This window comes from Humulus lupulus, chromosome 2 (genome assembly GCF_963169125.1).
Source record: "Humulus lupulus chromosome 2, drHumLupu1.1, whole genome shotgun sequence".
NCBI lineage: Eukaryota > Viridiplantae > Streptophyta > Magnoliopsida > Rosales > Cannabaceae > Humulus > Humulus lupulus.
The window spans coordinates 133412212-133424646 of NC_084794.1; the positions used below are offsets into that span (position 1 = coordinate 133412212).

A 12435-nucleotide genomic window follows, 5' to 3' on the forward strand; every position below is an offset into this window, starting at 1 on the left:
TGCTAGTCGTAAGGCATTGATTTATTAGTCAAGTAGGGCATTAGTGCGATAAGCGCTTGTAACGCCCTGGTTACCCCAGAACAGTTACGGTGAACGGTGAACCAGAAATTTGACCCGCTACCCGAGTCCTTTGGTTAAAAAAGCGCCCTAGGTGTGATTAACAGGTTAAGGTAGAAAACTAATAAATAGGAATGGATATCTTTCATTAAAAACTGCTTTGCAGAGCTAATCAAAACATTTACAAGTTGTTCTCAGTACAAAACGGTCATTACTGTTTCAAATTTACAATCCCGCCGACCTAAGCGGCAAAAATAGGGTAAACCCCCTAGTTCCTCTGAGAACTCCTTGGCCGTGGTGGTCAAGCGGCCGCATATGTACACATCACCACCTAAGCTCTCCACTCAAGGCTGGGTGAGCTTTTCTTTTCCTTTACCTGCACCACATAGCACCCATGAGCCAAGACCCAGCAAGAAAACACAATAAAGCATGATATAATATCAACAATGATCGTAATAATCATTCAGGACCTTCAGTCCAAACTAATAGGTGACAGTCGCAACAGTCACAAAAGTGGGTACAGCCCCCTCTAGCCATGTGACGATAGGGTCACTCAGGCTTAACTGATAAGTGAACCTTTCATAAGTTTGAACATGATAGGTGTATGGTGACTGGTCACCAACATAACCCTCCTCATGACTTAAAGTCATAACCCTGAAACAGCGTTCCCTAGCCATGTGACAAACAGTCACCGGGGCCATATGCCCTGGGTCTGAATAACTGGTCTTAGACCAGACAAACGCTTATAAGTTCATCGAACTTAGGGTCGATCCAATGTTAATGCCTTAGAACCATTCAATGCTGATATCAATTAGATCTAATCTTCATTTGGCTCGGCGTTCATGATGTTATGCCACTTCTGACTCTTTAGGTCAGTGTCCCTGTCTAGTCAGTACATATACAAGTATTCAACATTCGATAGCATTCAATAGGCAATCCATGTCCACATTTATCAATCAACATGCCTCAATAATAATCACGCATGTCACATATACACAGGGTGCAATTTTCTTACCTCAGATTCGAGCTAGAAAGATTAAAAGAACGACCAGTGAGAACGATCAACCTTTAGTCCTTTAGCGGTCACCTAATCATAACCAAACACGGGACATCATTAACAATAATGGTCAACATAGGTTTCCACACCAATATCTAGCCCTCGGGAGATCAATCCCAACTAATCCAAGTAGTAGGAACACTCCCGAGGCCTATGGCTAAGTTTCCGGGGTCAAAACGAGTAAACGGGGTGAAAACAGGGCAAGGGTTGTGGCCTTGGCACCTTGGGCCGCGGCCCCCAGAAATTCCTGAAGCAAGCGCCGCGGTGCCCAGCCAAAACAGAACCCCCTCATCTTCATCTTCGAGCCAGGGCCGTAGCGCCCAAGAACAGGGCCGCGACCCCCGACCCTGGGCCATTCCCAAACGTGTTTTCAACTTCTCCAAGCTTCCAAAATCTTACCTAACCATCCCCAATCATCAAAACAAAGTTCCCAAGCTTCCCAAAACTCTCAAAACCCAAGGTTCAAACCCACCAAAAACTCAACAATTCACAAAGTCCAATTCAAAGCTTAGAAACTCGGAAAACTCAAAACTTTAAACTTAGATTACCTTTGATTGGGTTGTTTTCCGTCAAATCCTTTGGTTAAGAAGCTTCTAATCTTTCTTAGGATCGCTATGCCTCGATCCTCGCTTGATTCCGACTCCTAGAACTCGAGATATCTTTGAAAATGCTCAAACGGTAAAACGAACTATCGAAAGAGAGAACGAGAGGTTTTCTAATCGTACGTTCTATCTGACAGCTAATTCAAGCTTAAGTAACCTCAAATAAAACCTAATGCTCGGGGTCCCAAAAATACCCCCGGGGAAATTATAGTCAAAACCTCCGAAATTTCCTCTTGATCTCAAATATTCCCAATTTATCATCAAATAAACATTTTTATTACCCCAAAATTGAGCCCGTTATGACAGAACCGCTAATCCATTATATATGACTGTCTCATGCCGAATAGCTCAAATATATCTCCATAATAATGGAATCTCATTCACAGATCACATTATGCACCCAAATACACATATTCACCCTCAATGGGCCAAATTATTAAAATAGCATAGTTATTTAAATGTGGACCCACATGCACGCATATAACATCATATCATAATATAATTCACATATACATGCATAATATCATTTAATGGCATAATTAAACAAGTATGGCCCTCCCGGCCTACTAATCTTGCCATTAAACCATATCGGAGAATTCGGGGCATTACAGCAATGGTCCATATGATCTAGCCTAATCTGAAGTGCATCATACGCTCGACCGACCTAGTGGTCGAAGACAACCTAGCGTCGAGTATGCTAGATCAGCTAGATAGTTGGTTATACAAAGGACAGGGCAGAGCCCCAGGGTGACTTATTAGTCCCATGTTCTAAGGCGTCGAACCAGAATGATTTCCTATTCATTAATTTATACTTGCTTGCATGCATGAATAGGGTTATTACTTCTAGGCATGCCTATTATGACTTGATGACATATTATTAACTACTTATGAGCATGTTTAAGTTTTCTTGCTGAGCCTCGGCTCAAGGGTACTATGTCGTGTAGGTAAAGGTAAAAGAAAGTTGGACCATCCTTGAGTTGAAGAACTTACGTGACGATGTGTACATATGCGACGACTCGACCACCACAGCCAAGGGATTAAAGAGGAACTAAGGTTAAACCCTATTTTTCAGCTTTGGTCAGCTGGTTGTAACTCTTTTATTATAATTAACCCTTTAAATGTATTTTTGGGATCCCAATGTATAGTGAAACGTTTGTATCTTTGACCAAAATTTTAACTCTAAACTGTTAATCACCTTTAGTCACACGATTATGGCCAAATGACTCGTTTAGCGAGTTTGGAACTATTTTAAATACACTATGTAACGGTCCCTGGGTAGTATGGCGTTACAGGTTGGTATTAGAGCGAGCCAAGGTTAAGGGTTCCTGTAGACAAGCTGGGCATGTACACTTGTCACTAAAGACAAGCTTCACTCAGGGTATGGTAACTATTTATGTGGTTATGTGCTTATCTGCTTAAATAGAATGTAAATGCTTTACCTGCATATCTTATTAAGGAACATGAGATTCTGTTAGGGCTTAGCCCTTGACTGTTGATATAATTATGTGATTACTTGCTCGTTGAATATATGAATGTGTTATTTGCATGCTAGAGTTGAGAGCATGATATGTATGTTGGAAGAGCAGGGGTTATGAATTGATGTGTGAATGTTGTGGGCGTGTTTTTAGCACCGAAGTGGTATATGAATGTGGTGTTGTGTGATTGTCCCCGTGGGGGAAGGTTTTTGAATGTGCTTATTATGTTTAATGGATCAAGTTATTGACTACAGACTAATCAGAGGTTATGTACCCAAGGCATTTAATGGGAACCGGTGGTGGTTATACTGAGGCTGGGAATTACAGCTAGGGCCTGAGCCCTTCGCCTACCCCTCAGAATTGGCAACAGGTGTTTACTGATATGCAATTAAGATTGCAGAGGCAAGAGGAAGAGATTAGGTGTTTGAAACAATAGAAGGTTATGTTATGGAACCCATCTTCCTTTGTTATGCCAGGAATGGCACCAGTATTGGCTCAGCCTAGGGTTGAGAACAGGTGGGAATTTCTATGTGGAAGATTCCAGGAATATTACCCTCCAGTTTTTTAGGGAAGCCTAGATCCATTATGAGTTGAGCAGTGGATGGGCATGATCAGTTCAATCCTCGATAGTATGGGGGTGGTAGGTCATGATAAGGTGATTTGTGCTACATGTGTATTACAGGAAGATGCCCGAACGTGGTGGGAAGTGGTCTCCTAGACATGAGATACAACTGCGATGAACTAGAAAGAATTTAGGCAGCTGTTTAATGACAGATATTACTGTGATGTAGTCAAGACTACTAAGACAAATGAGTTTATGAACCTGGTTCAAGGAAATGCAACTGTAATTGAGTATGTTAACAGATTCAATGGGTTGGCCAATTTTGCTTTTGATATGGTACCCACGGATGTAGCTCGGAAGGAAAGGTTTATCTAGGGATTGAATCCCAAAATAGCTCTGGGTGTTAGAGTTTCCCCAGTACATGAGATCTCTACCTACGCTTAGGTGGTATGGAAGGCTCTTGTTGTTCACAAGAAATGAGATTGGGAAGGAGAGTGCCGGAGAGCACAAAGCTCAAGCGGTGATACCTCCATTTATTGGATCGAGCAAGGACAAGGATTGGAAACCTACTCGACATGCACTCGGTGTAAGAGACACCATTTGGGAGAATGTTGAGCAAGGGCATGTTTCTTATGCGGGATGTTTAGGCACCGTAAGAGGGATTGCCCAAGGCAAAGGAAGGATGAGCCAAAAGGGGCGGACAGCTCGGCTCCAGCCTGAGTGTTCACTCTGACGCAGTCAGAGTTAGAGACTGAGGCTGGTTCCTCAGTAATGGCAAGTTAGCTTCCTAGTTGTAATTTTTGTATTATGTTGAATGGTTTTGGTGCCATGTTGTTCTTTGCTTTGTTGCATCTAGAGAGGCATAGACTTGATATGTGGATTACATGGTTATGATGTGATGGGAATTTGATACTCTATTGGTAATTTTAAGAGAAGAGTTGGATTATTGTGGGAACGAACTCATCAGTTGATTTGATAGAGTTGGTTATGACCGACTTTGATATAATCCTGGATATGGATTGGTCAATCGAGTTTGGGGCAATAATGGATCGTAAGGAGGGATAGTGACCCTTGGGCTTGAGGGTGAGAAACCCTTGTATGTGTTGGCATTGTGCATGGACCCCATGTACTTATGACATCTGTATTTAAAGCTAGAGACCCATTGCAGGAGGATGCATATGACTCTTAGCTAGTGTGGTTGATACCACTTAGGTTGTGCCAGTGGGACTAGGACAGACTGGATTAGTCTGTGAGTTTCTAGATATGTTCCAGGGGGATTTCCTAGGGTTACCTTTACACCAAGAGGTAGAATGGTGATTATGTTGGTGCCAGGGATGGAACCAGGTCTAGGGCACTGTATTGAACGACTTCAGCAGAACTGTAGGAACTAAAGGTTCAATGTTTGAGTAAGATGGTATTCTTTAAGGTGGATCTTCGATCTGGTTATTACCAGTTGAAGATCAGGGAGAAGGATAAGTAGAAGACTGCTTTTTATATCAGATATGGGCATTAGGAGTGCTTAGTTATGTCTTATGGGTTTGATTAATGCCAAGTTGTTTTGATGGAGTAGATGAATAAGGTTTTCAAAGAATATTTTGAATTAGATTATGATCATCTTGATCGACGGTATTGTGGTATACCCTCAGTTAGAGATTGAACAAGGCCAAGGAACGCCTCATAGGTTAGGAATTTCCTTGGACGAGCATGATATTACTGCTTTGTGGAAGAGTTCTGAGTCTTCTTACATATCAAAACCAGTTTGTAGGTTAGTATGACACCTCATTGACAAGAAATGGTGATTGCCTAGGCATCATGTTAGTTGAAGGAAATGACTAGAACTGGAGTAGAGTTATTGGTGGGCTAGTTGGCTAACATTATGCTTGAGTTTACTCTTGTAGAGAGGTTCAAAGGAAAACAGTTGAGTGACCCACATATGGAAAGGATTAAGAGGAATGTCTTAGCTCGAATAACTAAGGGTTATGCAGTGTGATTCATTCGAGGTCATTATGGACTGGTATATTAAGTCAGCTCGCTTTTTATTAGTAAGGATGAATGATATAGTTGATAGTTATGCAGATCTCTGTGAGAGAAATAGTACGCCGTTATGTAATTTGAGGTCTGTCTTATTAGATGAGGACCTTATATTTACTTCCAAGTTTTGGGAAAGGTTGCAAAGGCGATGAGTATACAGTTGGAGTTCAGTACAGCTTATTATCTTCAGATTAATGGTAAATCTGAGAGAGTTATCCAATTTTGAAAGGACACCTTATGAGATGCTGTATAGTAGGATATATATATCGCTCATTCACTGGGATGAGATGAGTGAGAGGTTATATTTGGATCTTGAGGTAGTTTAGAGGATTATTGAGGCTATTGAAAAGATTGGAGCTCGGATGCTCGTCTCTCAGAGTAAATGGGAAAGTTATGTTGATTTGAAGTGGAGGAACATGCAGTTCAAAGTGGAAGGTTATATCTTCCTTAGAGTATCACTATGGAAATGGGTGAGGGGCTAAGGGCAAGTTAAGCCCTAGATTAGTAGGACCGTCGAAAATCCTGGATAGGATCGGTCAGGTGGCCTATAGATTGGCCTGATCTTTGGCATTGTCGGCCGTATACAATGTATTTCATATTCCCATGTTGAGGAAACATGTGCTAGACGAGACTCATGTGTTGAGTTATGAGGATCTAGAATTGGAGGGTGAGTTATCTTGTGAAGAACAACCAATCCAGATATCAGACAGAAAGAACAAGGTTCTCAGGAACAAAGTTGTACCTTTGGTTAAGGTATTATACAGAAACAGTTAGGTCGAGGGAGCGACCTGGGAACTAGTGTCCGTTATGCCGGATTGATATTCCGGGTTGTTCAGATAAAATTTCGAGGACGAAATTTCTGTAAGGAGAGGATAGTTGTAACATCCCGAATTTCTTAATAAGGCTTAGGGCCTTGATTAGAGGGCCAGGATGGAAAATTATGGAAATTATGTGATTATATAATATATATATGTGTATCAATATGTGATTATGTGAGTTATATTATAAAATGACTTGATATGCATGTTTTGGTGTATTAAATATGCATGTGGGGCCTAGGCATGGAAAAATGGGGTGGGGCTAGGGGGCGTCTCTGCCCTGGTAAAAATGGGGCGGAACACCCCGCCCCACTCTGATTTTTTTTTCTATACTCTAACCGAATTCTCTAATGCTACTTATATACATGCATAATATGTAAAATTTACATTTTATATGTAATTTAGAATATCCTTAATTCTAAATAGACTAGAAAGAATTGTAGATATTGATAAATATGTTTTATATAATTCATATTTATTCTTGTATTTATTTTTATAAATCTTAAAATAAAGAAAACAAAATATAATATTTGAGGGTGTAGTTGATACGAAGTGTAAAAAATAAAGATTACAATAAAAAAATATTTAGGCTTAGGGAAAATTCTAAAATTATAATTTAATGTTTCTTTTAAAAAAAAAGTTAAATGGGGCAAATAGGGCGGGGCAGACCCGCCCCGCTCCAAGAAACTAATCGGGGTGGGGCCGGGTAGGGCAAAGTGTTTGCGGGGGCGGGGCAGACCTGCTCCATTTACATGCCTAGTGGGGCCATTTCTGTTTAATTGGGTAATTGTTGTAATTTGGCCTGTTTTGGGTATATTTGGCATATATGTGATATGTGTGTGTAAGACCACATTATTATGTGGATATATATATTTGGGTTACTTGGCACGAGATGATCCTAGGGAGCAAGTTAGTGGGATAGTCACAACAGGATCATACCTGACTCAGAGTGGGTCAAGGGGTATATTGGTTATTTAGCACATTACTGGGATATTGGGTAATGGAAATGATTATTTGATGATATATTGGGAGTTAGTGAGACCAGAAGGGAATTATGAGAATGCGAAGGATACTCGAGTTTTAGGACTCGGATTTAAGAAAGGATTGGGTCATAGCGATTCTAGGGAAGATTAGAAGCTTATTAGCCGAAGGATTTAGCTGGGAAACGACTCAATCAGAGATAATCCAAGTTTTAAGTTTTGAGATTTTGAGTTTCTAAGCCTTGATTGGATTTTATGTTTTGAGGTGTTTTTGATTTGATTTAGACTTGGGTTTTAATGGTTTTGGGAAATTGACATGTTTGGGAACTTTGATTTTGGAATTTGGATATGTTTGGATAGGTTTTGGAAGGTTTTTAAATGGAGAAAACGTAGAAAATGGATGGGTTCGAGGTTGGGTCACGACCTTGTTCTAGCAAGTTGCGACCTGTGTGAACCCAGAACCAGGAGGGTTCTGCCTGGGGAGCGCGCCGCGAATCTAGAGGGCAAGTCGCAGCCCACGCCCCAAGCCTAGGCCGAGGGCTCTTTGTCAGGGAGGTGCACTGCGACCGCTAGGGCCAAGTCGCGGCCCGCCTGTGCATTTTTAGCTAGATTTGGTTTTTTAGTCGTGGGAACTTAACTTTAAGGGCTCGGGATCGATCTTACTACCCGGTTTGGTAGGATTCGATGTCCCAGAGGCTAGGACTCAGTCCGGAAGTCTTTATTTACTCGTTTTTGATGGGATTCTATATTATGGTTGTGACTAGGTGATCGCTAGGAGCTTGGAAATAGGATCGTGCTCGAGGGTCATTTATTGGTAACTTGTGCTTGGACTAAAGGTAAGAAAACTGCACCCAATATGTCATGCATGTGAATATGGTATGGCCTGACTGTGAATATGGAATGAATCAGAGCTTGAGTCTCTATAAATGTGCATTATTATGATTATGCTTGCGATTATTGATGAAGCATGTTGAGTGCTCTAAATATGGATATCTGTTGCATCATGAATGCATGGTTGCATTTTTTACTTGAGAAACGCACTGACTTATCAGTCAGAAACGAAAATAAATATGAGCACTGGTTGTAATGCTATGACTTATTAGTCATGAGCGGCAATGGTGTTGAAACCTGGTCGAAGAGCATTGACTTATTAGTTAAGAACAACAATAGTGTTGAGCGCTGGTCATGAAGCTCTGACTTATTAGTCAGGAAAGACAATGGTGCTGAGTACTAGTCGTATGGAATTGACTTATATGTCAATAACAGCAATAGCACCGAGCAATAGCCTTATTGGTTAGGCTAACAAAAAGGGTCAAGTAAGCTTCTATAAAGGATATGGTTAAGATACTTGAGGTGACTTAATAGTCACATATCCTAGCATTGGCTTATTAGCCAAGAACGACCTTAGCACGTGGAGTGCTGGTCAGAGCCAAGTACGCTTATACAGATGATATGGTAAGAGACCTGAGGTAACTTAATAGTTACATATCCTAGCATTGGCTTTTTAGTCAAGAACAACCTTAGCACATTGAATGTTGGTCAGCACTAGGTGTGCTTATACAGAGGATACGGAAATGGGGCCCAGGATGACTTATTAGTCCCATATTCTAGCATTGACTTATTAGTCAAGATCGGCAATAGCGCTAAGCGCTAGTCGAAGGGCACTGACATATTAGTCAAGGACGGCATTAGCATAGTCAGTGTTGGTCGAAAGGCTCTGACTTATTAGTCAAGTACGACAATAACACACTGAATGCTGGTCGTAAGGCATTGCCTTATTAGTCAAGTAGAGCATTAGCGCGATAATCGCTGGTCCATATTATATAGCCTAGCCTAACCTGAAGTGCATCATACGCTTGACCGACCTACTGGTCAAAGACAACCTAGCGTCGAGTATGCTAGATCAGCTAGAAAGCTGGTTATACAAAGGACAGGGCAGAGCCCCAGGGTGACTATTAGTCCCATGTTCTAGGGTGTCGAACCAGAATGATTCCCTAATCATTTATTTACACCTGCCTGCATGCATGAATAAGGTTATTACTGCTAGGCATGCCTATTATGACTTGATGACATATTATTAATTGCTTATGAGCATGTTAAGTTTTCTTGCTAAGCCTCGGCTCATGGGTGCTATGTGGTACAGGTAAAGGTAGAAGAAAGTTGGACCATCCTTGAGTTTGAGAGCTTAGGTGACGATGTGTACATATGCGGCTGCTCAACCACCACAACTAAGGGTTTAAAGAGGAACTAGGGTTAAACCCTATTTTGCCACTTAGGTCGGCTGGTTGGAACTCTTTTATTGTAATTAACCCTTTAAATGTATTTTTTTGATCCCAATGTATACAGTAAACGTTTTAGTGAAATGTTTGTATCTTTGACCAAAATTTTTAATCCTAAAGTGTTAATCACCTTTAGTTACACGATTATGGCCAAATGACTCATTTAGCGAGTTTAGCACTATTTTAAATACACAGTGTAATGATCCTTGGGTAGTAGGGCGTTACAGTTAAAGGGGAGGAGGACCAAACACTTGTTGGTTTTTATTGATAAAATCAGAGATTATGCGCAGCGGAACAACAATCAAATTGTCAGATTAATCCCATAAGATTTCTAGATCTACTTCTTCACACTCATATATATATTGAATCAAGGACAAGAATAAAAAAAATACCCCAGGTCCTTCCTTGCTGCTATCTTTTCGTATGGCTGAATCCTTGAGATCTCACACCAAGATCTTCCAAAATGTTCTCAAGCACACAAAGAACGAGTGTGGGCTCGCTATACAAATAATAGGCAATAACTATTTATCAGATGTTCTCAACACATGAGATCTGATAAAGTTTGGACCTAGGTTTTGTGAAGAACAATAACCTTTGTTTTTGTCACTGTTCTCTTTTCTCTGAGAGAATCCTAGATATTTTTCTATGCCTGAAAAATTACGTTCTGTGAAAACTGATATCCAATATTTAATAATATCCAATATATTAAAATATTTGTTATTTTAAACAAATTCAAAATAACTGATTAGTTATTAAATTTTTGTTTAAATAATAATATTTTAATCATATTAAAATATCTCATTATTTATTTAATATTTAAATAATTAAAATTGTGGAATCAAGAGACTAAGTCCATCTCTTATGCGTGTAGCATAGTGCCTATGCATTGTGCCACACGTGTACCACATGCATATGCAGGCATGTGATTTTTCCCAATTTTTTATTATTATTTAAATACCAAAAATCCTAAAAATAATTAATTCAAAATTAATTATATTTTTGATAAATCAAATAATTAATTAATTCTTAATTAATTAATTACACATAATTAAACAATAATTATGTTTGATACATAGAAAAATATATTTACTTATCACATAAGTCATTTTTTCCCATTTTTTGTATTTGCCTTTGACAGTGATTGTTTGAGCCATTTCGGGGGCCATGGACCTATAACATTAAGCTCCAATAAATTGAAACTAAATAATTAAACTCTTTAATTATAATAGTTAATTTATTAATTCTGATATTACTCCACTATAAATTCAGAATTGCACTCTTTATGTTATAGATATACTTTTATAGAAATCTTTTTCTTAAGTCGTCCATTGATATAACCATCTTACAATAGTTCAACCATCTAATTAATTAGTTCATAAATTAGAATGGGAGAATTACCATTTAACCTTTCTAATTTACTTCTTATTCCTTAAGTACCATTAATTCTTTTTTGGTGAATAAGAATCATTGTATTGCTCAAAATCAAATCATGTATACTTATGAATTTCCTTCTACCCCTAAGTGACTTACAGTCCATGTATCTAACTTTACAATTTGTGAAACCATTCCTTATCCCTATTTTGTTTCCCCTTGTACATTGATACAGTGAGTCTCAACTTTAACTCTCTCTTAATGACCTCTATAGTATGGTTTACATGCCAAATCTTAGATGACCACAAGACATCATTTCAGACTCTCCATATATGATAAACTAGCACTGATACAGGAGCTATGTAGAAACCTCTCCTGAGCTTGCTAAGGTGTTTTGCTTTGGAAATCCAGTGCAATAAAGTTTGATAATTCTCTGTTTGTGCTCGACAACCAATCCACTCCTTCAACTTCACAAGACAGATTTTGCTGTAAGTACATTGAAAGAATAGATGAGATATCTCTTCATTGTGATCTCCACACAGCAAGCATACTGTGTCCAATACCTGACAGTGTTTACTGAGGTAGCCTCTGGTTCTCAGCTTCTGGTGCAAAGTTAGCCAAAGAATGTATCTATGTTTCGAAATATTGCATCTCTCCCAGACATATTTACTCCATTGAACCTTGATATGTTGGTCATATAGTATTGCATGCCCAGATTGAATACTATATTTCACTGCCATGAAAGCTGATCTGTCCATTTTAGCTCTAAAGAAATCCTTAATTTCAACAATTTTCTTCCAATACCAGCTGCAACTTTGCTGCACTAAGTAAGCCCACCAGTCCATCTTTTGCAAATAGATGCTATGTATCCACTTTACCCATAGGTTATCCTTTTTAGAAGCTATTTCCCATACATATTTGCCTAATGCAGCAATATTCCATTCTAAGATTTTCCTGAAGCCTAACCCTCATGCAGATTTTGGAGTACAGATAGTGGACCAAGCAACTAATCCGGGACCATGAGCTTCTGCCCCTCCCTTCCAAAGAAAGGCCCTGAAAATTGCATCTATATCCTTCAATAGTTGTTTTGGCATCACCATTATTTGAGCCCAATAAGAGTGTATTGACAGTAAAACCGAATTGATCAATGTTGCTCTAGCACTGTATGATAAATTCCTGGAACTCCATTGCTTAATCCTAGCT

The 12435-nt window shown here is 39.4% G+C and overlaps 1 protein-coding gene across 1 annotated transcript; it reads right to left on the reverse strand.

Annotated features, from left to right (window-relative positions):
- Window positions 1-11549: 11549 nt before the first annotated feature.
- LOC133814745 (uncharacterized) lies at window positions 11550-12077 on the reverse strand. The gene has a single exon (XM_062247667.1). It carries the CDS (start codon window positions 12075-12077, stop codon window positions 11550-11552), a length of 528 nt encoding a protein of 175 aa, XP_062103651.1.
- Window positions 12078-12435: the final 358 nt, after the last annotated feature.